The sequence below is a fragment of the Anser anser genome (assembly GCF_964211835.1).
Source record: "Anser anser genome assembly, chromosome: 17".
NCBI classification, from domain to species: domain Eukaryota; kingdom Metazoa; phylum Chordata; class Aves; order Anseriformes; family Anatidae; genus Anser; species Anser anser.
Genome location: NC_139738.1, coordinates 1,603,916 through 1,630,689, shown reverse-complemented (window position 1 = coordinate 1,630,689; position 26,774 = coordinate 1,603,916). Strand labels below are relative to the sequence as shown.

Genomic DNA, 26,774 nt, shown 5'->3' with positions numbered 1-26,774 from the left:
CACAGTGCCTTGCTTGTTTTCAAGCATCTTAGATTGCTCTTTTTTCCTTTTTTTGGTGTATAAAAGTGATGTAGGGTTGGAACTTGTCCTGAGAACAATATTTTTTTCTTTCAATTGATATTAAGAGGGTAACTAAATACTAACCTCATTGTGTGGATAGTGCTGGAGATGCTTGATTTTTGAAGGTCTTGTTATTCAGGTACAGTTGTACCTGGAGGACTCTGCCAATGCAGATGTTTTGTAGTGGTTCAATATGTGCTAAAACTAAAATCCCAGTGCCTGCAAAGTGAGGGGCTTGAATGTGCACCCCTTGCACATCCCAGACTGCACAGCTGGTGTCTGGGGTGGTGAGCTGTGGCAGCTTAAGCTACTGGGCAGCAAGTTGCTTGCTGCCTTTAATTAAGAAGGTGGGGAAGAAATTGCCCTGCAGAACCTAGGAGCCTGCAGCATGCAGCCAGGTACGTGGCTTTGCTTGCAGTGTGCTGCTTGGGAGCTTCTGCTTGGAGACAAAGTGATAGGTGCTTAATTTCTTCTTGAATTCAGCAAATGCTGCCAGCAAGCAGTGTGGTAAGCTTTTTCAGGGAAGTTTGATTGGAGGGGTTTTGGATCAATAGCATGAAAGTAAAGTTAATCTACCATGCCTTGGCTGGGTAATTTATGAGTTTGTTTCCTCCCTGAGTGTATTCCTCTAGAAAGACTATTTTAGGTATTGAGTAAACACTACTATTCAGCAAGGTTTTTTTTGACCTGGGTATTGAAATAATTTTTACTTTTAATGCTGTACCAGTTGTAAAAGCTTTTCTCCTACACAGGATTTAAATCAGTGCTTTTGGTTTTTTGACAGGGAATAGTGAGTGTCTGGTGTTTTCCAAAATGTAGTGTTCCTGCCCCAAAGGTTCTGCTCTTTCCTCTGTTTTAACACAAGTCTTCACAGGAATAAACCCAATGGAATATGAGTCACTGGAGGAACAAGCATATGGGCAAGGTGGGCTACTGGCTTATAAATGGTACAATTGTAGATACAGAAGTGCAGACACTGCACTTGTTGGAAAGCTGGCTGGAAAATAGCAGTCATAAGGTACAGGGACACTTCTATATATTCATAGAAACCATTAAATATTTTGTATATTTTTGCATTTCATTTTCTAACAACTTTTAAAAAAATGGAGCTTGAGGTTTTTTAAACTATTTGTCAATGAGTTTGTTGCTAGCTGTGTGCCTTGCTGCTCCAGCAACAAAAGCGCTGAACTCCTTTTGTCTGCTGCTGGATTGCCACAAGTTCTCACACAGACAATTTGTGGAATAAAAACCAGGAAGGCTGAAAAGCCTGGTGGTCTTCGTTGTAGATCTTCAGTCTGCATTGCCACTTGATCACTCCCATCACTGACTGAGACTTCAACCCACCCATATCCCTTGGAGCAAGAAGCAGATTTTTCTTCCACCTGTAAAACAAAACACTGTTACCGCAGTGAATGTACATGTGTGATTGGAGAAGGATTTCTCTATCAATTACTCGAACATGCTGCTTTTTCCTCTGAAATGGATTGTCTCCCTCCGTAGTGTAAGAATAGAGCTGGTTAGGAGATACTTCAGTGGCTTCAAGAATTATCTCCTCCAGGGTGATTAAACCAAAATCTTGTGGTGGTTGGCAGTAAGTGTGGATGAAGGAGAAGGAATTAGGACTGTCAGGAACATGGGTGTTTCTGCACTACGTGGAAGACCCTCTGTTCCTTCCTCCCTGTGCCCCAGCCACGGAGCTGCCCTCTCCTGCACTGGGACATGTCTTGTGTGCTTCTGTTAGGCTGAGCGATTGCTCGTACCTGATGTGGTGCTGGGAAACGATGGCGGTTGCTGAATCATTGTTTTCCCATGATGAAAAGCAGTTTTAAGAACTCCCATCCAGCTCTGCCTACCCCAGAACACCACTGAAGATGATTAGCTGGATGTTACATGAAATGGGGGGGGAACAAAGCCATCCAAATTCATGCCTGGTGCAGTTCTCGTCAGTGAGTTTTGCTCGAGGAATGAGGTTGACTCATTCTTCCTGGATGCAATCCACCTCTCATGGAAATCGATGAAATTCTTTCTGTTGCGTTTTAACACATGTTCTTACGGTTGGTTTCTACAGTAAGCCTTCATTAATTTGTAAATCTAAATGAACCCCTGGTTCCCTCTGGCTCGGAAAACTTATTTTTGGTCCTGGTGGCTTTCCTGTGGGCCGGGGTGTGTGGAGGTGACACCGGTAATGCAAAGGGTGCTGTACGATAGTTCCCTGCTCAGGCTGCGATCTACCAACCGGGGACAGGAGCTCTTTGTGCGCCCTGGCATTATTTCATGGGGGGGGGGCTGGCACCGCTTGTAGGGCCGGAGGGGAAAGCCGGGGGGGCTCCCCGGGAGCTGGGTTATGCTCTGGGGTGAGGATGGGGACAAGGGGCAGGGACGGGCCCTGCTGGGGCGCAGATGCTCGGCGGGGTCCCGCGGGGCTGCTGAAGGCAGCATCGCCGCGAGTTCACCTCGCACCCCGTCAGTTCCCTTCCTCTGCCCCCAGCCCTCGAGTCATGCTCTGAACCGCGTTTTTAAAGCTGTCTTTTAAAAGCTGCTTTGTGTTAAATGGGTAAAATACGGTGGCGTCCCGTCGGGTCCCCGTTTGCGCCCTTTGTGCGCCTTTATCAGGAGCTGGGCATGGAGGGGGTGCCCGGCTCGCTGCGCTCTGCGTGTTGCCGGGGGGAGCTCTGCGTCCCCGGCTCGTGATCGTCTTCTTTTAAGGTTAAAGGGAAAAGTGTGGGGCTGAAGGAAGCGATCCTGTTGCTTTTTTTTTTAAAAAAAAGCTTTCGAAAACTCATTAGCAATTGTAGTCGGCGTTTATTTTACGCTCGCAGAGGTGCTCGAGGCTTTGCCGGGTGTGGGTGTCTCACCGCTTTAATTCGCTCCGATGGAGACGAGCGACACCTCCTCGGCACCCGGGATGTCTTCAGGTGGATTTGTGGCAGATAAAGCATCGCTGAAGCGCTGAACTCTGTTAGTGCTTAAAGAAATAGGAGCATTTGGAAAAGGGGTTGATTTTTTTTTACTTTTCCTGTTTGCTAGTGAAAAAAAAAGTGTTCTTAATTATGACTTGGGGGGGTATGCTTGCAAAGCTCTTCCAGAAAAGTAATTCTAAACAGTGCAAAAAGAAAAAGCTCTATGATGTCTTATTTTAATAATCTTTTGCAGGCATGTGAGTCGTGTTCTGAGGGGGAAAAAAAAGTTTGCAGGGAAAAGGCACGAACAATACAGCCTTTAAAACAAAATCTACGAACTTCTGAGAATATGCCCTCTTATTGAATACACCGGATTTCTCTCCCGAGCAAAGGGGAAGGTTTTGTTCGTTTGGACAGTCTTTGAATACTGTTCTAAAACTTCTTTCAAGTGGGAACTGAAGAGAGAAATGTTAAGTTCTGAGAGGAGACAATGCGTTAGCATCTTTGAACGGAGTCCCTTGCATGCAAATAAGGCTTTTGGCAATTTGGGGAAGTTTAATTGGAAGGTGGAAGCGTGTAAAGATAAGGCTGGATGGAAACGGCATCGGAGGGAGCCCCGCAGCTCGGGGGGGCGCGGGGAAGGCGAAGGCGCCCCGGAGCGGGGGGGGGACCCGGGGCAGGACCCCCCCAGCCCCGCAGCGCTCCTTCGCTCCCGGGGGTCGCCGGTCCCGTGGTGGCGACCCCCGCGCACCCTCCCTGCCGCCGGGGGGGCTCCCGCACCCCTTCTCCCCCCCTCCCCCAAGCATTGGAGCGTCAGCCCCCGAAGGGACCTCGTAAATAAATCCATCGGTTTAAAGTTTCTATAATTTTCACCTAATGAATTTTTTTTCGTTAATGCTTCCCCCGCCCCCAGGGGCATTGTGTCAGGCCGGGCCCAGCCAGCCCTGGATGGCTTTTTCATAGCTCTTGGCTGTGCGCAGCCCCTTCTCGGGATTAGTGGTCGGACTCCTCATTTCCCATAGCCATAAAAGGTCTTGAACTCAATTAATAGCTAATAATTACACGGCCGGCACCGCTGCAGCCATCGGCAGCGGGGGATGCTCGAGCAAAGCGGGCGCGGAAACAGCGCGGGGGGGGTCCTGGGGGGGCGCATCCCCCCGGGGCTCCCCTGCTCAGGGCTGCGCTGGCAGCCCCCGGGGGGGCTCCGTCGGGGTTGGGAGAAAATGGGGAGGGGGCGCCCGGTGCCAGAGCCGGGAGCACGCCGGGCTTGGCAGGACAGCGAGGGAAACGGGGAGCGCTTTCGGTTCGCTCCCTCCCCCCCTAAAATCGAATTAGAGGGATCTCCCCCCCCGGGGGTCGCCAGCCCCCGAGGCTGTGCCGGGCCGGGGTCTCGCCCCGCTCCCATCCGAGCTGCCGCCGCTCTCCGGGATGCTGCGGCTCGCTTTAACCTTTAGCGGGGGGGAGTCCTGTGAATTTCCAGCGGCGAGCCGAGACGGCCCGGGTCAGTGTCCTCGGAAAAACGCGTTTGGGCTGAAAAACGTTGGATCGAAAACCCCTCGCCCGGCCGCGGCCGCCCCGTGCCACCGCGGCCGCCCCCCGCAGGAGAGGAGAACTCCCCCGGGCCCCCCGTCCCCGCAGACTGCAGGCTTGGGCTCTTTCCATCACAAAACTGTTTACTGAATCGCGGCGCCCATCATTTCCATTTTGCTTTCATTTGGCAAGCATTCTCCGGGCAAAAATATTTTGATCCAACGTCTAAAAAAATTGCTATAACTCCTTAATTTCTCTTTATTCCAAGAGACCGTCATGATTAAAACTGCTGTGTTTACATCCTCCAAAAAGTATTTCTGTTCATAGGCTGACGTTTTAAAGACAACAGTGCGCGATCTTTTACGATGGTAATTATAATACTGTTCAAGTTAGATATTCAAATGTAAATGTTGCTTTTCTTTTTACGACTTCTTATTTTAGGGCATGCATTTTTACCTTTCCCCGGACCCGCAGCGCGTAGCCTTGCACAGTGGAGTGTAACGAATTCGAAGGAATTCTTATAGCTGGACGTGTTTTTTGAAAAATCCTAAATGGCAATTTACACGGTATATTTTCATGGCCAGAGGAGCCAGTGTTTTCTTCTGGAAATAAGAGAAAGTCTGATAAATGTATTTCGATGCGCGGGCTGATTTCAGCGCAGCTTATGTATCAGGAAAGTGAGCTTCGGGAGAGTAACACGCACACAGGGGTTTTGCATTTTTATATTAATCTTCCACCCCCACCCCTCTAATTTATTCGCTAGGAGAATCACTAAGGTGGTTAAAACGCTCTGCGCAAAACGCAGGCGTTTCTGCCTTTCCCGGCCACGTTCCTCCTGGACGTTCCCGAAGGTGTTGGGGTTAATAAAGTAAAAAAAATAAATAAAACACCCCGAGGTGTGGGCACGTCGGCTGCCTCCTTCGGGGCTGCCGGCGGCGAGGGGCCGCCAGGCTCCGGCCTCTGCCCGGGGCAGGGCGAGGGATGCTCGGGGCCGGTGACCCCGCGGGCAGGCGAGCGGTGGCCCGGGCGCGCAGGGCTGTCCTTAACCGCCCCCTTGCGCCTGCTGCACGCAGGGAGCCGGGGCTGGAAGCCGCGGCCGAAAGGTGTTGAAATTCCTTGGCACCGGCGGGGATGAAAGGCAAGCTGCCCCTCTGATTGCGTGGATTTCAGGCGGCCCCTAATTACAATGCGGTTGTTGTGTGCGCTTCCTCCGCTTATTAATGGCAGATTAGGAAGGGAAAATCTCTAGGGAAGCGTGTGACATTCTTAGCGCCTAATCCGGCCGGGGCTCGCTGACCCTAAGGGAGAGCAGCCCCGTCGTATGCCACGGGGCTCTTGCGCAGTTTCCAGTATTAATTCTTGCTCTGATCTCCTCGCGACGCCGCGCAGAAAACAACGAGCAATTTATGCGAAAATCCCTGGGACGGGAAAAGGGGTTACTCTGCGTGTGCGGCAGCTCCCGGCCAAGCCGGACCGTCTCAACCATTTTAATCTTCTTTAGCGCCTAAACCCGCCGGGGCAGGACGGCCGCGCAGCGCCCTTCTCCGCGCTGCCGGGGCAGGCGCAGCCCCGCCGCTCGCCCCCCGCCCGGGGCCCGGAGGAGCGATACGGGAGCGTTACAGCTGCTCGGGAACAACAGCGATCGGGGGAGGCTTGCGCGCAAAGCTTCACCTGGAGCGTATTTTCCAAGCTGCCTTCATAAAATACCTGGGAACGCGGGGCTTTGTAGTGAAAATGCCAGGCAAGCCACCCGTAAATTACAGCCGCTCCAGCGCCCTCCCTTCCCCCCCCCCTTTAAAGGCTCGCAGTGAATCCCCGTTGAAATGCATGTGGCACGCCACGGAGTTTGTGTGTTGAAATGTATATTAGCTGGGCGAGGAAGCAGAGATGAAGGTGCAAACAGGAGCGAGGGCGGATTATATAAACTCTTAACAGGCGCCGCTCGCTGCCGCCGCCTCGCCCGTGCCCCCCGCCGGGGCTGCGCCGTGCCCGGCCGCGGGGGCTCCCCGGCCCCGTCCCCCCGCTGCTCGGGGCCGCGGAGGGCGAAACAATTGTGGCGGAGCGGCCACCGCCGTGGGGGAGCCTTCTTTTCCCCCTCCAGCCGGCTTCTGGGGGGGGCCGGGGGCTCCTTGGCCACCGCTTCCCTGCAAGCCGGGCAGGGGCCCCCGGCTCCCCGGCGGCCACCTGGGCTGACCCAGGGGAGCCGAGGAGCTCCCCGGCCCCTCTCCCTCCCTCCCCGCTAATGAATTCCCCGTTCCCCGCGGCAGCGGTTGGCGCTCAAACAGGTGCAAACTGTAAAAACCGGGTAGCAGCCGCGGGATGCTCGTCCTGCCGGGCGGCAGGATGCGCCGCCGGGAGCCGAGGGTGGCTGGGGGAAAGGCTGCGGGTTTTTTCCTGGCCCCCAGCTGCCCTCCCCGCTCCGGGGCTCGGCCGGGCGCGGGGCTCCGAGCCCGGGGCCAGGGCCGTGCCCCCGGTGGCCCGGTCGCCCCGGGGAGCGCTCGTCCCGGCGGCCGCGGCTCGGGCGCCCGCTGGCTCCGGGAGCCTCCCCGGCTCGCTGCCCTGGCTAAGAACCAGGTTCTGGCGAGTTTTTGGCTTAAAACGAGGTTTGCGGAGCGGGACCCTGCTCCGGCCCGGGGGAGCTGCAGCCCCCTGCCCGTGGTGCTCGGTGCTGGGCGGGACGCGCTGCTCGCCTCGGGGCTGTCCCCGCGCACCCCGACGCTAGGGCTTGGCCATTCGTTCCCCTTTGGGAGTTTCCTTTTTTTTTAATTTATTTTTATTAATTTTACCTAACTGCCTCCCGGCCCGCCACAAGCGGTGCAGCCTCCGCGGGAGCCCCGCTCCTGCCGCCGAGCGATTCTCGGCGGCCCGTGAGAAACGCGGCCGGGGCGAGCGAGAAACGGCAAAGAGAAAGAAAGCTGAGCGCCGAGGGCAGCCCCAGCTCGGCCGGGCTGCCGCCGCCTCGGCCGGCCGCTTTTCGATCCCTTCTCGTTGGCTTCGTTTGCAGAAGCCCCAAGGAACCGGGGAGGGAAACTCCCCCTCGGCGCGCACACACCGCGCACCCCCCCGAACCCATTTTGCGTCTCTTCCAGTATCTGCGAGCGGCCCCGCTAATCGCGAGCTTATTTCTCGCCCAGCTCTGGGCCGGGGGGGGTCCGGGCGCAGGGGCTGCGGCGGCTTTTGGCCCCAAAACCGAACCGGGGGGCTGCGGGCGAGCCCCGTGCCCGCCTGTCCCCGCGCAGAGCTCCGGGCCCTTCGTCCCCCGGCGCGCAGGGACGCGCAAAGCCCGCACCTGAGCGCGGCCCGGCCGGGGGCTGCCGGCGGCCCCGGGTGTCCTTTCCTCCCCTGTCCTTCCCTTTTTCTCTCCTGGCCTTCCCTCTCCTCTCCTTCCCTCTCCTCCTCGCCGGCTTCGCGGCTTTTGCTCGGCTCCGGGGAGCGACCGGCGGCTCCCGCGACAAAACCGCGGGGCTAATGGGAAGGGAAAAACCGGGACGGGGTTTTAAAACTGAAATGTGCCTGTCCCATTAGCAGCTCGTTGGAGGGATAGGGGAGGCAGCCAGCGTCCAAGGTCGTTGGGAGAAATATTTCAATGCGCTGGAAACATTAGGGCTCCTGTTTCACCCGAGGAGCTCGGGAGAGCTTGTTTTTCCAACCTCGGGGTCCCCGGCACGCCGTGAAGCGGCTACCTGTGCGCGTTCCCGAGGAAGGAATTCGCAGGCACCATTTCAACATTTTAGGCGACACGTGGCTGCGAGCTCCCTTCAAACGTATTTATTTTATTTGGACTCCTGCTCCACCACCCTTCCCTTTAACGCCGGCTCCTAGGTAGCATCTGAAAGGGCCCTACTCCCATTTGCAATTAAAGACTTTATTGAGGAGGGGAAAACCGGTAATTAGCGAGAATATTCCCCCCCTCCCCAGTTCCACCTGCAGGGCAAAAGTGCAGCTGGCAGAATGGCTTCCAGCAGAGACCTGACGCACCCACAGAAGTTTGGCTTTGTTTTTGCATTGCCCTTCGGGGAGAGGGCTCCTGATTTTTCTGCTCGCCGGGTCCCGGTATGGGTTAGCACCTCGAGCGCGGATCCGAGCGCTCGCCCTAACCCGATTATTTTATTGAATGTTTATGAAGGCGCGCGCTTTCTCTCGCTCCCTCTCTCCATATTAATCTCATTAAATCCTACCTTTCAACCTTCTTCCGTGACCATCTGACCTGGCCACTTGAATTAAAATAGTGCTTTCTCCGCAGTCAAAGACAGCACATCAATCATCGGGCTATTTACACTTCGCTCCTTTCTTCAAAGAGGGGCTGCCTGGTCTCTCTCTACCTTCGCTTCCGGGGATGACGGGCAGGTCCTGCGGGTCTCGCCGGCATCGCTTGATTTTATTATTATTATTATTATTATTTAATATATATATTTTTTTCCTCACCCCCCCTTTTCTCGGCTGTCTGCGCGGCTCTCGGCTTCCCCCAGCGAGGCGGCCGCCTGTCCCTCGGGAGCGCTGCCCGGCCGCGCTGCCCCGCACCTGAAACGCACAAGAAATGGGGGCTGCGCGGGGGCTGCGCGGGGCCGGGACCCTCCGCGCCCCGCTCCGCGCCTCGGCCCCGGGGGACGCGGGCACGGACGGCGGCGGCCGCCCGGCGGGTGCTGAGCCCTGCCCGCGGGTGCTGAGCCCGCTCGGCGAGGGGCCCGGGGGGTCCCGCGGGGTCGGAGGTTTGGGTCCGAGGGGTCGCGAGCCAGAGGAGCGGGGGCGGCGGCGGCGGGGGCTCCGCTAGCGCCGGTGCGGAGCAGAACGATCGCGGTACAAAAGCGAGCAACGCCGGCAGCACACAAAGCGCAAACTGGTAGCTCGAAGTTACGCGACCACCCCCCCCCAACCACCCCGAGCCCGAGGGGGCGAGGCGGAGAAGGAGGGTAAAAAAAAAAAAAAAAAGGAAGAAAATAAAGAAAGCGATCGAAAAGTTACCGCAGATAAATCTATTTTTTTTTTTCAGGTTAAAAATAAAAGCGCGTCTAAAACATGTACGGTTACAGGATGACATCCGTTAACAAACTCTCTACGGCATTGCTATTTAGTAATAGTAGCAGTAATAAGAAGAATAATAACGATAATCACCTCTTTATAGGATGGCACCTTGGTCCTTAAATATTGTCCAGTGTGTAGGGTCAGTGTGCGGAGGGCTAGGAGCCGCCAGGGCTGATTTTTCTTAAAGGGGCAGATCAGGGGAAGGCTGCGATGGTGCTGGGAGAGAGGAGGGGGGAGAGATAAGTGGTCTGAAGAAGAGGATAGGACAAAAAAAAAAAAAAAACTGATGATGATGAATACATTGGAAAGTTTTTTTGGCCCTGGTGAGGGTGTCAGATTGAATGCTCTGTGCGCATGTGCGAAGGTGTCCAAACTGACAATGCTTGGGAGATGAAGATAGTGTGTAGCTGCTTCTGGGCTCAAGGAGGAGGAGAGGAATCCACAAGCCGACACGATGAGATCCAAGGCGAGGGCGAGAAAACTGCCCAAAAGTAGGTCCTTTCTCTCCCTTCTTCCGCGTCCCACCTCCGCGGCGGCTCGGCCAGGACGGCGCGGAGCCGGCCCGGGGGGCTGCGCGGGGCTGGAGCCCCCCTCCCGGTCCCCGCGGCGGCGGCGGGAGCCGCGCTGCCCGGCCCCGGCTGCGCGCAGAGCGGGCGCCCCGCTCCGCTCCGCGCCGCCCCGCGCCGCCCCGCACCACCCCGCGCAGCGCCGGGCGCGCCGGAGCCGGGGCCGCCGCGGGCGAACGGCGGAGCCGCGCGGGGCCGGCGGCCGGGGGGAGAAAAAGCGAAAGTTAGCTCGAAGTTGACGAAAGGGGATAGCAACTTTTTTTTTTTTTTTTTTTTTTATTGAGTCGTTCCAACAAGTCTTGTGAAATAATATTCCTGGCTTTTGAAATAGTGGGCGCTAGAGGTCTGCGTTTGGCATCTGCCTGCGCGATCCGGAGAGACTGAACGCTGGAGAGAGAGAGAGAGAGGGGGGGGAGAGAGACAGGCAGACAAACGGAAAATGAAAAAAAAAATGAAGAAGAAGAAGAAACCCTTCTAGGCTCGGGAACAATTATCAAGGAGAGGGAAGGAAGAGAATTTGTAGCAAAAATGGATCCGCTCTCAGTGAGGGGCTTTGGATTCGCAGGTCCAGAGGGAAGATCCTGAAGGCAGCTCGGGTGTCCCAGCTGGGGGTTAAGAAGGTCTGGGGGAGGGGAGTGTGGGGGAGTGTCTTTAATTTTTAATTTTTTAAAATTTACTTGGGGGTGGAATTGCAGCTCGTAAGTCTTGCGCAGCTTTTTCCTCCGTCTTCCGCTGGACCCCTCTTTCTTTCTTTCTTTCGAATTGTTTTTAGACTGGATTTTCGGCTGAGGACAGCGGGCTTTTCGTAGGGGGACGGCGGGGCTTTGGTGCCCCCGCAGAGCCCCGCAGCCGCCCGGGGGGCTCCTCGCCGAGCAGCCCCTGGGCTCGGTGCCGCAGCGGTGCCCGGGCAGCCCGTCCGCACCCCTCCGCTGCTCCTCTCCTTTAGTTTCTGTTTCTCTCCGGCTCCGTGCGAAATCTCTGCAGGCTGCGGGACTTCCAGCGCGCTCCGCGCCCGTTGGGAGCTCCGCTTTTAGGGCTTGGAGGACGCTTCGGAAAATAGCGGCGCCCGGCTCGTGTAACCCCGCGGGCGTTTTCACGGGGAGCCTTGCGGGAGGACTTTGTCGCGCTCGGCCCCGGACGGTGCAGTGGCGTGGAGCTCCGCGGCCGCCCCCATGGCCGTGTCCCCCCCCCCCCCACACCCCTGCCCGGCCCGGCGGGGAGCGCTCAGGTGCGGCGGGGCCGGGGGAGCCGAGCGCGGGGTGCCCCCCCCCCCCCGGGTCCCCACGCGTGGGCTCGGGGGGCTCGGCCGCAGCTCCCCCCGCAGCTCCCCAGCCCTCCGGGAGGGCATCGCGCTGGGCAAAAGCGTGCCCGAGGTTGCGGTGCGGCTCCCCAGCCGAGATGCTGCAGGGTTTGGGGTTTTCCTGCCCCCCCCCCCCCAATCCCCTCCTTTCCTTATTTCTGTTAAAATCGCGCCGGGGCCGGAGTTTTCTTTCGGGTGCGGGCAGGCGGAGACGAGCCCGGCGGTGGCCGAGGTGGCAGCTCCCCGCGTTTCTTTCTCAAACGACAAAACGCCCGGGCGAGCCCGAGGCCCAGCGCTTTGCCTTGCTGCGGCCCCGTTTTACGCTGCGCTCCGTTAAGGTTCCCCGGCTCCCCGAGCAGCCTCCGCACGCCCCCGGGGGACGGCCACGCGCCTTCCCGGCCCCCCCGGCCGCGGCTCGGGGCGCGGGTGGCTCTCGGTCCGTGTGCTCGGCACCGCGCGGCCGCGCTCCTTGGGAAGTTGTCTTTCGGTTAATCCCGGGATTTTATTTTTTTTTTCTCAATAAACACACGCTTTAAAGGCCCCCGCTCAATGACTTTTTTTTTTGTAAAATTCAGTATTTTTTTTTTCGTATGAGGAGAAGTGTAATTTTCAGAGCGCTCTCTCTCTTGGCTGTGAAAATAGCGGAATATTTCTTTCCTTTTATTTTTCTTTTATAAATATATTTATCCTTCTCGCTTCCCCGCGGAGAAGCGCGTGTCGGGAGCGAGCCGCTGCTGATTTTTGCGGGACTGCGGCCGGGAGCGCGCCTCCTGCCCGGCCCGGGGCTCAGCCGCGCACACCGCCGGGCTCCCCGGAGCTTCTGCGGCTTGAGGACAGGATTTAAAGACCGGCAGGTTTTAAGGACCGGCGGGTTTTCTATTCCCGGGTATCTCCAGCGGTAGGGCGATGAGCTGGGAGCGGGGTGCCCGGAGCCGGCCGCTTCCCTTCGCGCACGGAGCCGCAGCAAAAACCCCTCCGGTGTCGGCGGGAGCCGCTGCTACCGCGGGCTGGAAGTGTCTGTTCGGTAGGGCTGAGCTCTGATTAAAATCAGGTGTTTAATACAGTACAAGGCCCAACGGTTTATGGGGTTTCAGCTGAGGATTTTTTAGGGATCACAGTTCAAAACAGTAGTCCGAAGCTAAGGTTTCAGTATCCCAGGAGTATTTATTTGCACAACAGATTAAACACGGACACGAGTGTGCGGATCTCGCCGTATTTACAGCGGCGAGGTAGTGGCAACTTCAGTGACCGCACGACGTCCCCAAGGCCCCCTTCCCGAGCCCCCCCCCCCGCCACGCACCCGCACCCCGGGGCCCTGCGGGTGCCCACGCGTGTCCCGGGGCCGGGGGGCGTGCAAGGGGGCGGCGGGCAGGGCGTCCACCCCCCGCGCTGCAGAATTTCGGTCCACAGGGCGATATTTCGAGCAGATGCGGAGCTCCTCTGGGGATTCGGCTCTGTTACCTGCCCAGCGTGCGTGTGCGCGCTGCGGTGGGGTCACGCCGAAATTCCCGGCGGTTTTAGGGGAGAAGCCGGGGGCTGCCCGAGCCCCGCTGCGGGGGGGCCGCAGGTGAGCGCGGCCGGGCCCCGCTGCTCCCCCTCGGGGGCTTCTCTGCGGGACCCCGGGGGGGAGAAGTTTCCTTGGTTGGGCCTCGTCCCCTGGAAAATAAAACCCCCGGCGGCCCAGGAGAAGCGGCTGCAGCAGCCGGCAGCCCTTGCTCGGAGGGAGAAGGCGGAGGGACGGCGGATAAACCGGTGCGGGGCTGCGCTGCCGGCAAACCCCAAACGCCCCCCGCTTCGGGGGCTCCCGAAACACAAACGCCGCTGCCGGCCGGTCCTAAATAAACGGCGTCCTAAATAAACGGTCGTGCTGGAAAACGGGGGGCCGGTCTGCTCGCAGCCGCCTTCCCTTTTCGGGGCGAGGAAAACGGCGAAGTTCAAGTTTGGGGCTGAGCTGCAGCCGGGGCTGTTCCCTCTGCCCGCCGAAGGGGAGGCCGGGCCCCCCCCCCCCCGTCCCGGGGGGTGCTGCAGGGCAGGGGGAGCAGGAGGGAGAGAGGAGATCGCGGGGGCTGGAGCCCGAGGACCACTTCTCAGGGGGCCAGTGTTTGCGCTGGGACAGGCGCTTCCGATATCGCAGCACGCGGAGGCCGAAAATTTATGGAGGATTTTTTTTTTTTCCTTTTTGCGCGTGTAGTCTTTTTATTTTTAACCATCTTCAAGGCTGCCCACCCCTCTGCCCTGTCCCTACCCGGGGTCCCTACAAGGGCTGGCGAGGGGCTGCCAGCCCGGCGCGGGGTGCGCGCAGGTGCCTCCCGGTGCCTCCCCCGGCCTCCGGGCCCGCCGCCGCGGCAGCCTCCGCCGCCTCGCCCTCCCCCGGCCTGCCCCGGATCTGTTCAATTAGGCAATTAGGGATCCTGGGCAGGGAAAGGGGGGTGGGGGTATGGGGGAGTTGATCCGCTAATTAAGGTGATGTGTAATTAGCGCTTCAACAAAAATTAGCAAGGATTTAAAATCGGTTTAGGCTTAAAAAAAATATATTTATATATATATAATCTAAATTCTACAAATATAATTTATCAATTCACCCCCCTCCCTGCCTCCCCGCGCACGTTTGATTTATTTGAGAAAGTGCGGAGGGAACAACTGCAAAGAGCTCCCTTCTCCCGTGTCCTGGGAAGAAACTTGGCAGAAGGGAGGGCTGAATTGGTTATTTGCCGAGGGAGACTTTGTTTGAACTTGCCCGTAGCCTGGCGGCTTTAAGGTGCCAAAGCGCTAAGGCTGAAGAAGACACAGACGGCGGGGATTTAATTCTGGCCTGCAATAAAGTCGATGCTCGTAGGTGTCCGTGTGCGGTGCTTGTGATGTTTTATCCACGTGTGTTTGCATCACAGGACGTTCGTGTGCGCGTCTATAAATGCAGGTTTGTGCAGTGCCTCGCAGAACGGCACGCTGTTCCCGTCCCCCCGAATTCCCGTGTGCTAAAAGGAGGCTGTGCAGATGCAAAGCGTGGCTGTGCAGAGGCATTCGTCTGGTGGGCTGGTAGCGCTTGTAGAAAGATCTCAAAACATTGCGGGCTCTACGCGTTGATGAACCTGTGAGCTACGCGCAGAAATGCGGCGACTCGTGTTTTGCAAACTTTGTGTAACAACAAGTAAAGCTGCCTTATTCTTAGACTTTGTTTTGAAACCGCAGCGTAAAACCAAGATCAGCAAACGTGGGTCTGTAATAAGCTAAGGGGACTCGCAGAATAAAGCAGGCGTGCTTCCAGAGGTTCCTATGTTAAATATCCGAGGAAGGCTGCAGTCAGGAGCAGAGAATTGCTGCTCGGCTCCCCACACGCACGCAGCACCCGGCGCTGCGCCGCGCGCTCCCCGCCCCGCAGCAGGCTGGCACGGGCACGGTCCGGACCCCGCCGCGCGGGAGGGAGCCGCGCGTACCTGAAATACACACAATCTCCGCTCGCTTCTGGGCAAAAACGCAATGCGGGAGCTACGGTTTCACAACAGAGGAGCAGCGTAATTCATAGCTGTTGCTCGCTGTAATAATATCCCCGCTCCTCAGTCGGATGTAACCGCTCCGTGACCGGTGATAAAGGAGCGCCGCAGCCTGCCTGCTGCACGCAGCTTACACCTGCCCGCACGGGCTGCGCCGCTGGCTGCAGGGCAGCCTCGGCTGTGGAGCGAAACACCTGAAGTGACTGACAAGGGCATCTTCAGTTTAAGAGGGAAATATCCTTCTGTGGCGTGGCGGCGCTCATTAATGTTTGTAAAGCACCCTGAGATTCTCAGAAGGAAAAGGCCCTGTTGAGTGAAAAGTATTATTATTGTTATTACGGCTCCGATTATTATGGCTTATATATTTTATGAAAGCTCTGTACTGTTTAGTACAGTGCTTCAAAGACAAAGGCCTGGAGAAGTTTGCAAACACTGATGAGGTAAGTCTCGGTGGCCGCCTTTCTGGTGGGGAAGCGTTGTTGGCTGCCCGTAGCGCTGGGGACGTGGGGCCGGCTGCGGCCACTTGCCGGAGGATCCCTGGCCGCTCCTGCTGATGGCATCAGGCAGAGAGGCCACGTTTTTCAGACTTGCTTTCGCCCTTCCAGCTGCAAAAGTTGCATTCCATTATTATTATTGTTGTTATTTTTTTTTTCCCGTCGCCGTAAACTTCTGGTGTGTGAAATTGTCTAAATGCAGATTTTAACTCCACTGCAGCCTAGGCCTTTTCTATGGTGTAAGGGGGCAGCACGTAGGAACGTGCGTGCTCTGCGGGCCAGGGAAGCTCAGGCTGTGTTTCCACAACGTGATGGCTGTTCCACTCTCACTGGACGTGTTTATTTTTTTTCCAGCCGGATTATTTAAATGACAAACTCACGCAATTCTGAACGCTAGCTGAAAGGGTCAAAATCTCAGCTGCATAATGAATTTCTCATGCCTGTTTCTCAAGCGATATTTTAAATCCTGTAGGGGTAAGTTGCCAGCATATCGGTAAACGCGTACACATACAGTGTCCATCTGCAGTTAAGAATAAAGACATCTGAAGGATATGTGCAAACACATTTGTTTCCACTCTCTGGGTAACAGCCTGTTGATATGTCAGTGCTCTGCAGCATTCCACACCAAAATTACTGCTGTGTTTTCGGATCTTAAATATGCCCTCTTTTTCTGGAGGAATTGCAGGTCAGGGATGTCGTAGTGGAAAAGATCTATGACCTTATTATTTCTTTTATTTTCTTAATGGATTTTCATGCATCACCGGTACCTACTCACGGGCTGTTTATTTTTATTTTTATTGCAGTAGGTTGTGCGTTGTGTAGCGTCCAAATCTGTAACAGAGTGTCCCTGTCCCGGCGAGTTTTTTTTCCTTTTCTTCATTCAGTGAATGATGTGACCCTCTTTGCTAATAAAAATGAAATACGACTTTCATCCCTGGAATAAGTGTACTTCTTCGTGCTTCTGAACGCTCGCAGCCTGAATTAGCTGCTCGTGTTTTTTTTTGCGATCGGAAAGAAATTTCCCTGCGGTAAGGGTCACGACGTGAGCAGGTAGGGCTGGGACCCAGCTCCTTTTCCACGGAGCAAAGTGCTTCTCGGCGTGAAGGCACCCGTGCTGTGCCACAGCAGCACGTGGTGTGCAGGGAGAGGGTGGGTGAACGTCCAGCACGTTGCCCCGCGGATGTGCTTGACCCTACAGAAAGCCAGGAAGGCGTTTTTGTGCCGTGGCACCCGCTCTCGTTCTGCAAACGAGGCCACTGGTTCTCCGGGGGAGACGTTTCCCGGCTGGCAATGGATGGAGGCGGCCAAATTACTTCCAGTAGGCCTCAGAATTCTGCTTCTATCGCGGTAAATCTTGGTCTCTGTTGAGCTGGTGTGGAAAGGCTTCATCCTCCCTTAACCGCTCGCTGCTTGTAGTGGCACGGGTAAATTGGGGAGCCTGGGCCGCGGCTCTCCAGGAAGACTGCACAAGCATTCGGGGTGAAAATGGTGGACCAAAATAAGCTGGGCACCGATTTATTTCTGTCTTGATAGTTTTTTACATCTTTCAGGTGTTTTGCTTTAAGGTCTTATTTTGATATGGCAGGGTTTTTTTTTTTTTACTGGTCTGTTGTTTTTGGCGTATGGGCTCTCTCGCCAAAGCCATGAGACACAATGCCCTGGCATCGGTTCTTGGGGCCAATTTAGCCATCATTACTAGATAACACTGTCAGCCCGTTCGAGAAACATATTTGTTTAATAGTTAATGTTCTGTACAAAATATGGAGGGTGGGGAGAAGTCAAACTGTAGTGAATGCTCTGCTTATTTTATATCCACTATAACTATTTTTGTCCATGAAAATTGGCTTAATTATATCAATGGAATGTTTCTTTTTCAATTCTGTATGCAATTAGTCCATCTTGCTGGCTGCAATTTATTTTAATAAAAAAATAAACCAGTGGCGTGTTCAGTTCCTCATCCCCTGGGGACAAATGCGATTGGTGTGTTTAATTTCATTAACTACAATGCGGCCTACTGGAAAAATGTATAAAATCAGCTTTATACAGCTTAAACACTGGCATTTGAAACAAATCATTACTGCATTAGCTGTCACACTGGTAATTCTAGAATCCAAGACAAAAATATTATAGCTGTTTTTATAACCCTCTGCAAATACACTGTTAAAATAATTTGTAATCATTTTTTAAACATGCCCTGATGTTTTTAGTTAAAATATCTTATCACCACCAGAGAAGGTTGGCTATTCATTATCACACGTGTGTTTTACTGAACAATTCGTGGGTTGCTTCCACTGTAGAAAAATCCACGCCTGTCTGTCTGAAGCTCCCATCTGAAGATGGGCAGTCGGTGCTCGCTGAATCACACTCCCTATTTATTTATTTTTTTCATCTGAATTTGCTTGCACCGGTTTGCAAGCCTAGCTTTTGGTACGACCTGTGCACGGAGCAGTTCTTCCTGGCAGTGTAGGTTAGGGCGTTACAGAATTAGACATCATTTTGAATATACCTCCCTCTTCTGCTAGCTTTTCTTGATCAGCTACCCCGGAGCAAGCCCTTCCTTACAGCAGTTCTGAGTTTTTCTGTGGTCCTTGGAGGCTGGGGGGGGGAAGAGGAGAGGCTGCACCCTGCAGAGCGCCGTGCTCACCGGGACCTTTCATGGGGTGTGGGGCAGAGCTCAGCACTCAGCTGGTTTGCAACTGGGTTTTGGCACTTTGTGAGGCAAGGTATTGTTCAGGTAGCATGATTTAGCCAGAAAACTGTTCTTTCCTTTTTTTTTTCTTTTTTTTTTTTTAGTATGTGTGCCTTTCATATGGAAGTGCATACAATGCTGGTTTAGGATGCGTGTGCAACCAGTGAATAATGCTGAGCAGAACACATTCTAATTCTTCACGTGCCTGATTCTTCTGCAAAAGCTGAGGTTAAACCGACAAAATTCAGGATTTTTTTTAGATGAGAGGCCAGATCTCAACTCATGGAAATCAGTATCAGCATCGATGATGCTAACTTTCACCAGCTGAGCACATGACCCCAGAGATTTTCTGTGTATGTGCAGAATATATACAAATATTGGTATACAACTAGTTTAAGCACATTCACTTTTAGCATTTGCAGATCCATATTCAGATGGAGGGATGTAAACTGTTTTTTTTCTTAACTCATGGAATGATCAATTATATAACCTTAGCATATTTTACACAGATTGCTATTTTCTGAAGTGGCATGGACTTCCTTTTCAAAGTAATGTACAGAAGAGGGGCTATATTGGATAGAAGCCATCTGTCCCCTGCATGCATTGTGCTTTTTTTTTTTTTTCCCCTTCCACCACTGCCATAAACAGTAGTTAATTTTCTTTTCCATATCTTTAACTTTATAGCAGTGGTGTTTTGGTACAAGCGATACCCAGATATGTTTTATTGGTATTGCGGGAGGGGAAAAAAAAAAAATCAGCTTTGTTTCCTTCTTGATATAAAATCGCTTTGGGAGGACTCACGCAGCTGGGCACAGTCTCCGAAGCCAGGCTGAGGAAGCGGCTGGGCTGTGGCAAGGTGCAGGCAGTGGCGCTGAACCCCCTGCAGTGCGGTTCTGGGGCTGTTTCTGTGCCGGGGGTGAGGCTCCAGCCTCGCTGCACCCCAGCCTCTGGCGCGAGGCTGCGGCCAGCACGTGGGTTTGTTCCCTCAGCCCCGCGCTGCCGGGCTTCCATCCTTTGGCCGTCAGAAAATACGGAAAGTTGGATGCGAAGCTGTGCTCAGAGCATGGAAAAGTTGTAGAGTGATGGGACTGGGGGCAGGGGCCTTTGCTGCTATTAAGAAAAGAAAAAAAAAAAAAAGAAAAGAAAAAGAAAAAAACCAACAACTTTGAGCATTAGTTGACCAGAGATGAGTCTAGGGTGCAGAAAAAGCCCGAGTTGCTTTTTGGCGGAGCTGATGAACTAGCTTTACTGCCTTAAGCAAATAATTTACCCTCAGCTACTTCATCTGTAAAATGGGAGGGATTTTGTGTACCTGCCTTTGTGATTTCAGGATAAACGTATCATTAATGATCTTTGGGTTTGCTCCAGCTCCCGCTGAGGTCACTGGGAGACTTTTGCTGAATTTACTGGATCAGATTTTTTTTGTTCTTGCAAGTTTCAGTTTTTGCTAAAAATCTTTTATTTCCATCTCAGATGCTTATAAAGAAATGCTTTTGTTTACATGCAGCCTGGCATTTTCTGTCCTTCCAGGATAGTATTTAGTGTTTTTTATTTCACAGTGAATGGACCTTTTGGGCTCAATCAAGTAAATTAATTTTTAAATGGCTGTGCTTGAAGTTCATGTAGTATAAAATTGCTTTACCATTTTTTCTGTTTATAGAAAAGGACTGGTTTCATTTTATATTTTATTACGTAAATGTGAAATAGAGAACAAGCGCAACTAGCAAGTGATCATGTGTTTTATTTCAGAATTATCACGTAGGAATAAAATAAATTTAAATCCCTACATGGCACAATAGTCATATTTAAAAAGCAGTTGATGCCTCATGGATAACTTTGAAAAGCCCTCTGCTCAGAAACAGTTCTGCTCATATATCCCATATATAATGAATAAAAAACAGATCTTTGTTACTTTGGGAGTTCTTAAATTCTTCCTGCTAGAGCACTCTTCAAGTATTTAGCCAGATAAAGTTCAGAACAGAATTTCTGCCTTTGTCTTCTGGTTTTGATTGCACCTGTTAACGAGTACAGTAATTTTAACAGCTTCTTGGTAGCGGCAGCTAAAGGTGAGCCGTCAGGAAATCCAAGCTGATTTCATGGATGTGTCCTTGAGGACATGGCTGGAGAGCTACTGATGCTTTCCCAGGCTCTGGGAGATGTGTGGTTTTCCAGACGAGCAGAACGTCTCCGTCCCTTAGGTAAAGCCTCGTGCTTCCTCCGATAGTTTATTGTCGGGGGGTTATGATTATTGATTTAAAACAATACAACAAAGCACCTGTGAAGCGAAATGGCTATCACCCTGTTAAATATTCTTCAGAAAACCCGCTTCTGGGTTCCTTGCAGTGGTTCAGATAGGCAGACAGGTGGATGATCCGGGCGTTAGACCTACACGTATGTATTTCATTTCCTCTTTAAAGCTGTGTATTACTGTTTAACTTCCATTTCAGATAAAACAGCAATTTTGTGTAGTTCTCCAGTTAATGTGTAGTTCCCTGCATCCTGACAGAACACAGAGGGCTCGGTGTAAATATTCACGTGCGTAGCCTCCAGCCGTAATCAGAAAGTTTCTCGTGTGATCCAGTAGTCAATGCCCCAGCTAAATATTGATTTATGTAATAGTGCTGTCTGTTCCAGTAGATCAGAAAAAGGAGTGTGCGTTTAACACGCGTCTATAAATCTATTTTTGCCCAATGGACAGTAACTGCTTCAAAGCGTTGTTGTTCAGCAGTTTGAGAAATAAGTCTGGGGGCGCTGACCAGAGAAATGTCCTGCCCCAGAGTTCACGTTATGAAGGGTCTCTTCTGCACGTCTATTGCCGTGCTGTCTGGGTGAAGGAAATAAGAAACTATGGAAGATTTCTGGGGTGTTGCTTAGGATGGGAACCCTCTTTTCTTCCTTAATGGTAGCGCTGAAGGCATCATTTGGGGCAGGCTGAGGCTCATGTCTAACCCAAGCCCAGGAGACAGGGGTTCCACAGTGGAAGTTTGCCTTTAACCTTGCACACTCGTCGTTTCTCCTCCTGCCCGCTAGTATCAGGTTTGTCCTGCAGCTGGTTCCTGGGAATGTGCAGCATTAATGACAGTGGTTTGTGACCGGCTGGAGCTTCGGGCTGGCTTTGTCACTTGCAGCAAAGGCGGTCGCAGGGGAACCCTCGCCGCAGCCGCGCAAGGCGGCACTGCAGCCCCGGCACCTGCCGAAGTTCCCGGCAGTCCTTCCATCAGCTTCATTGGACTTTGGAGCAGGCCCTCGAGGCACTGAGCTCCTTGGGACATCGATGCTGTTTGCATATAAAGATTTTTGTTATATCTGAGTTTGTATGTAACGCTCGTTAATGATTAGCTACCAAGGGTCCGGTGTATGATAGACCTGTTTGCATGGATCAAATCAGCTGTGCCTTTGTCTCTACTTCTAAAGTCCTTTTCCTGATGTGACCCGGCTCTTAAAATATTGATAAATACATATTTTTTACCTGTAACTTGAAGAGCTGTTAATGTGGCTGGTTCTACTCACCCAGCCCCGAGGAATGTGTAGTCACTGCCCCTCCGGGATCGCAGCGTCGGTGGAGCAATCCCGTCCCATAGTCACGTCTCAGTAATTGAAGACTGAAGAGACAGCCTTGAGGACTTCACTGTCAATATATGCATATCTGGTTCTCAGTCTCAAGCTGTAACTATGTAAGGGGTATTCTTGTGAGTAATGACAGATTCTTAATCTTTCTTTTTAGTTCTTTCAGTGAAATTGCATCCATGCATGTTTGAAATGAGAAGAATCCATGAAAACACAGACAAATATCTACCTGCTGATCTATCTATCTAGAGACTAAATATTGGAAGAGTGGTCATTTAGATCAATCTTGTGCCTCAGTGCTCGCATTAGAACAAAAAAAAAGCACTCTTGAAAAATTACTGAATTCTCCTTGCAGTGTCAGGTTCCAAGATAATGATGTGTCTGTGTGTGAAAATATTAAATTGCAATAACATGCAGAGTGAGTGGCTTTCTGAATGGGGTATTCAGTTCACAGCTTGGACTATACATAAAGCTAGTGAGTGACAGAATACAAATGGTGTCATAAAACATCAGGGGAATTTACAGCCAGTCTCAATCTTTTTGATCTATATTCTATCTATGGAGCGCTCTCAATCTATCTTTAGTTAATGAAACAGTTAAACATATTTAATTATTTATCACTGTTTAATGTCAGGAGTTATCAAAACAGATTGTTTCCCCCCCAAACACTTAAAGGTAGTAGAAGAACTCTAAATTGTACGTACTGAACTGTGGGATGATTCCTGCCCAAAGAAAACACATCAGAGCATCTCTGCATGGAGGTGTTTTTAAATTGCAGTTGTTTGATGAAGGCAAACCCTTTAGTTTCTTTGCAAGAGAGTGCACTTTGTTTCTGAAACTTGCTTGTTTCTTACGCAAAGTGTTTTTATCCTTCATAGAAAAAACAACAACAGGGAAATAAGAATTTGGTTCCACTTTAGATGAGAAATTAAATGTAACGGGGCAGTTCTCAGGGGATATAAGCTGGTACCTATGCGATGTGGCCCAATAACATGGAGCCAAAGTGAAAAATCATTCTGAAAGTAAGTCTGCTGTGCTGCACCACCTCTCCCACCTAGAGATCAGCCCGGCAGGTTTATGCAACTCCCTTCATGAGCATCGCTACAGAGCAAGCATGCAGCGTGGTCCTGGGGCTTCTTCTCACCTGTGCATGTATGTGAAATATTTCACAGAAATTCTGTGAACGGACCTTGAAGCCGCCCCCCTCCCCCCAAAATATCAGGCGTGGGGAGCACAGCTACCCGGTGAATCTCATTTCCTATTTTTCTGGATTTCGGAATTCAGACCGCCCGTGACCCCAGGTCCTCACTTGCCCCCTCGCCCCCCACGGAGGCGTGAATCGACCCCCTCGGAGCTGGGCCGGGCTGCCAAAAGCCCGCTATCGGGGCTGGAGGTGTGGGGGTCCAGGGTCTGACCCTGCCATACTGCCCCGATCTGCTCTGGGGGTGGCTTTGATAAGGGATCGCTCTTTCTCCTTTACCCAAGCTCTCCCTTTCCCGGCGGTTTTAAATTGCTCCCCGGCCCCGACAGACGACCCTCGTTCAAAGGGAAGCGTGGAGGAGGCCGGTGGCTGCCGCGAGCGGTCGGAGCGCGTTACCGGCGGGCTGGACCCCGCTGGGATCTCTCGGGCAACACCCCTCCGCGGCCCACCGAACAGAGTGGCATTGTGAGCAGGAAGGCAGCCGGCCTCGCTCCTCCCTGACAAAGGGTCCTCAATACTTTTATTCAGCGGAAAATGGAATAATACTTCGGGGTTTGCTTTGAAAGCCGCAGCCACCGGCTCCTTTGCACGCTGCGGATGGTTTCTGCAGGAGGAAGAGCTTTTCTGAGGGGAGAGGACTTTACACGTGGAATGAGATTAAAGGCACCTCCGTGCCAACACGTTGAGCGTGGGGTTTACGAGGAGTATCGATGTTTCATTACAGCCATGTGTGCCCGTCAGGAGCACAGCCCTCGCTGCGCTGGTGTGCAGCCCCGGTTACTGCCCAGATGTGTAGGAAGCAACCTAGCCTGCTGGAAATAAAAGTTTTATTGTATGTCTTGTTCCCCTTAAAACGCACCATGTAGCAATGCTGTTTTGGTAAAGGTAGGTTGGGGGCTGCTTCGGATATTACGGAGCTCTCAGCTGTTCAGAATCAGCTTTCTGTAAGGGGCATCCCCACATGGATAAGGAAGCCAGCCACAAAAACCTACACTAGCAATTCGACCATAGCAGCAAAAGGCTCGAGCAATGTGATCCCCCTTGCTTTTGCTTGTAATAGGCGGCTTTGTGCTGTAGGTACCAGTAAGAACATATGAGCTAAACTTGAAGCTTTGGGTTTTTTCATGTCTTGATTTCTGATGTCCCTATATCCATTTTAAATGGACTATTTGTCAAGAAATGGAGAAAATCATGAGCGTGTCTGCTGGTTCATTGTGTCAGCTTTTGTTATTTTCGGTGTCGTGGGACAAAACCTTAATGTGCTGTTGGATTAACCTGGGTATTAGATTTTATGGCTACAGCTGATGAACAGCAAAATGTTGAACACAAGATGCCAGAGCTAAGGGGAAAGATGTCTGTATCAGAAGTGGACACTGAGTGGCTCCAGAGGGGGTCTTCTGCCTTTGGTGCCTTGCGGGTCTTCTTGCTGTTGGTGCCCTGCTTTCCCACCTGCCTACTTCATGCTCTCAAGAGCAGGTAGAATTAAAGGAGGTAAAGAGAAAAAGGCACAGCTCTTAAAATAGCTTTAAGAGCTCTTAAAGTAGCTTTTCTCTGCGTTACATAGATGCTGTTTTGCCAAATCTTTCTCCCTACCCTTTCCTATCTGGCTTCTGAATCTGTTGCTGGTTTGCTTTAAGCAGTGTGAAGTTGTTGGGAAGCACTGGGATTTTGCGAATGCAACTGAAACTGTTGTGACCTTCGACCCTCCAAAACCCGGCCCGGGAGGCTTAGCATCGCTCTCACTGGTAGCTGCCTTCTTAAAACTCGAAAAATACCCATCTGAAAATCAAGCTTGATCTTTGAAGTGCTTGAGCTAGGTCCCTCTGATCCAAGTGCATCACTTTCTCTGGCCTCTAGAATTGATGTTTTCGTTTCTAGCCCCTTAGAAATTGCAGCAGCTTTGCTTGGCAGACCCCTGCTTGCATGCAGAAACACGGGGCAAAGGCAAGAGCCGATCTCGCAGGTTACACCGCGGGGGCTGTGTGGTGCCAGCTGGGGGAACTCCTCTCGCATTCAGAAGAGGAAAAGATCAGCGGCATTTGGTGCATGGGTATGGAGGGTGTTGGGCTTCTGCTTCCCATCAGGCTACAGCTTCAGTTGGTCACATTTCCTTTAATTTTTGTCCCTTGGAGCCGAGAGCTGGTGCTTGATCTGACAAACGATTCCAGAACATTGCTATCCCTCTTCAGCTCTCTCCTGTGGTGAAATAGAACTGCTCAGACCCTTTGCTACAAGCCTTGTAGTGTCTGACATAGTAAAAGGTGAGAACAACTGCTGTTTGAGGTGCCCGTCTGGTAGGATCAATTCCTTCCTGATGCCCTCTTTTCCTAGTTAAAATGGGATTTTTTTTTACCTGTTCAGCTATGAAATCTAGAGAACGCACTTCTCAAATGAAGCCAGTGCGAGCTGTGCTCAGGATCAGGCATTCTTCTAACTACTCAAGCAAGTTAGCTGCATTACTGGCGCTGGCTTTACGGGGAAATTGCAGAGCGATTCAGAAGTAAGGCGTATCACGATGTGCACATGCCTCAAGAAATAGTTGTTATTGAAGAAGGGTCAAAAATGTGCTCATATTTTCTGTGTCGTGTTCCCTGATACCTGCAAGTACCTGGGGAAGGAACCTTCCCTAGCCCGGCCGCTACCTGCGGTGCTCTCCCGGCGCGTCACAGTACACGAGGTGAGCCGCGGCTCCCACCCTGCTGAGCACAGGGTCAGTGCTGCAGTCGGACCTTCCTCTGCTATGGGAGGGGGGTTATTTATAGTGCTGCAGACGTCTCAGTGAAAGAAAAATCAGAGTCCATAATGCCATATTAAAAATATTGATAAAGTATCGATTATCGCTTAGCCCGGGCTCCAAGCGCGAGTAGCTGGCTTCCATAAATCACCCGATTCCTCCAGGACTCCAGAGGAACCGAATGTCGCTGTTCAGCCAGGTTTCATTTAGGAAGTACGAGTCTGGCAGGGTTTCAGAAAGCGATGAGTGAGGCCGAGCGCTCGGTGCCAGCTGCCACGGCCGACACGGCCGCGGAATCCAGATGCTCGCATTGTTCGGCTGCCGCTGCTCTGCCAAGGCAGGTGATAATTTCTAAATGGTTTTGATGTCTGAATAAAACGGTGCTCAAAATAGGATCTTTCAGTAAACATATTCATGAGCCTGAACACAGCGTGCTGCCGGCCAGGGCACAGCTCCCCGAAGGCAGCGGCTGCGAGGGTGCTCCCAGCTCCGTGCGCCGGAGCGAGGGGAAGCTTAGTCGCTGGGGGATGAAGTCAGGGCACAAAATAATAGCTTTTAAAATGTTGAGTAATTGTAACAGTTAATAATTTTAAGCCTTTATTTTTTCCATTGTTAAACTTCAGAACAGTTGCAAAAACTTCTGTGCAGAAGAGGAAGCAAATTTAAGTTAAAAGAAAAGATATTCTCACCACTGACCTAGAATTAAGGAATTTTTTTCCTCCTATTGCTCACTTTCACTTCTTGCTTTTCCTCGTCATCTCAAGAACGTCTCTTCTGTGTGCTGTTTCTACACTAGGAGTGGGAAAATGCTGTACCATTGTCCCCTTGTGCTACCAATTTTTTTAAAGCCCTGTAACCCAGTCACTTGTGTACACGGTGATCCCCTAAAAAGAAAAAAAAGAGGATGAGAAATCCCACCACCACAGCAGTGAACCAAACTGATCCTCTACCCTTTTTGTAGATAAAAGCCTCGATAAAACAACCTGAATCCAGAGCAGATTTCCTGGGAGACAGGCAGTGCATCAGTAAGGAATCTCAGACATTTGGGTTGCCTGATGTGGAGCAAAACAGGGATGTAACCGACCTTGCCGTGGAGCAGAGGGACTGGCCCCAGGCACCTTCCTTCCCTGGGCTCTCTCCCCCTTCACACTGTGGGTGTCGTCATCCCCCCTCCCTGTTTTAGACCAGCCGTGCTGTTCTGCAGGGCGTTTCTGGAGGCT

The 26,774-nt window shown here is 52.4% G+C and overlaps 1 protein-coding gene and 1 long non-coding RNA gene across 8 annotated transcripts in view; one reads left to right on the top strand and one right to left on the bottom strand.

The window, feature by feature from the left end:
• PRDM16 (PR/SET domain 16) overlaps positions 1–26,774 on the top strand; it is a 312,213-nt gene that overhangs the window by 6,257 nt on the left and 279,182 nt on the right. For 3 of the 5 annotated variants that reach the window (XM_083802565.1, XM_083802568.1, XM_083802561.1), the window contains exon 1: positions 9,886–10,003. The exons of the other annotated variants lie outside the window; for them this stretch is intronic. In XM_083802565.1, coding sequence (XP_083658691.1) covers positions 9,967–10,003 — 37 coding nt within the window. In that variant the 5' untranslated portion in view covers positions 9,886–9,966. Of the gene's footprint in view, positions 1–9,885; positions 10,004–26,774 lie in introns of those variants that run through there. 5 annotated transcript variants of the gene reach the window in all.
• On the bottom strand, positions 1,080–9,795 carry LOC310883002. 3 transcript variants are annotated; one of them, XR_014573285.1, is made up of 3 exons: positions 9,603–9,732; positions 8,916–9,011; positions 1,080–1,442 (listed from the first exon to the last, which is right to left on the bottom strand). It is a non-coding gene; the product is annotated as an uncharacterized lncRNA (long non-coding RNA). The 3 variants fall into 3 exon arrangements; XR_014573284.1 differs by lacking the exon at positions 8,916–9,011 and having other exon boundaries at positions 1,080–3,025; positions 9,603–9,795; XR_014573286.1 differs by lacking the exon at positions 8,916–9,011 and having other exon boundaries at positions 9,603–9,720.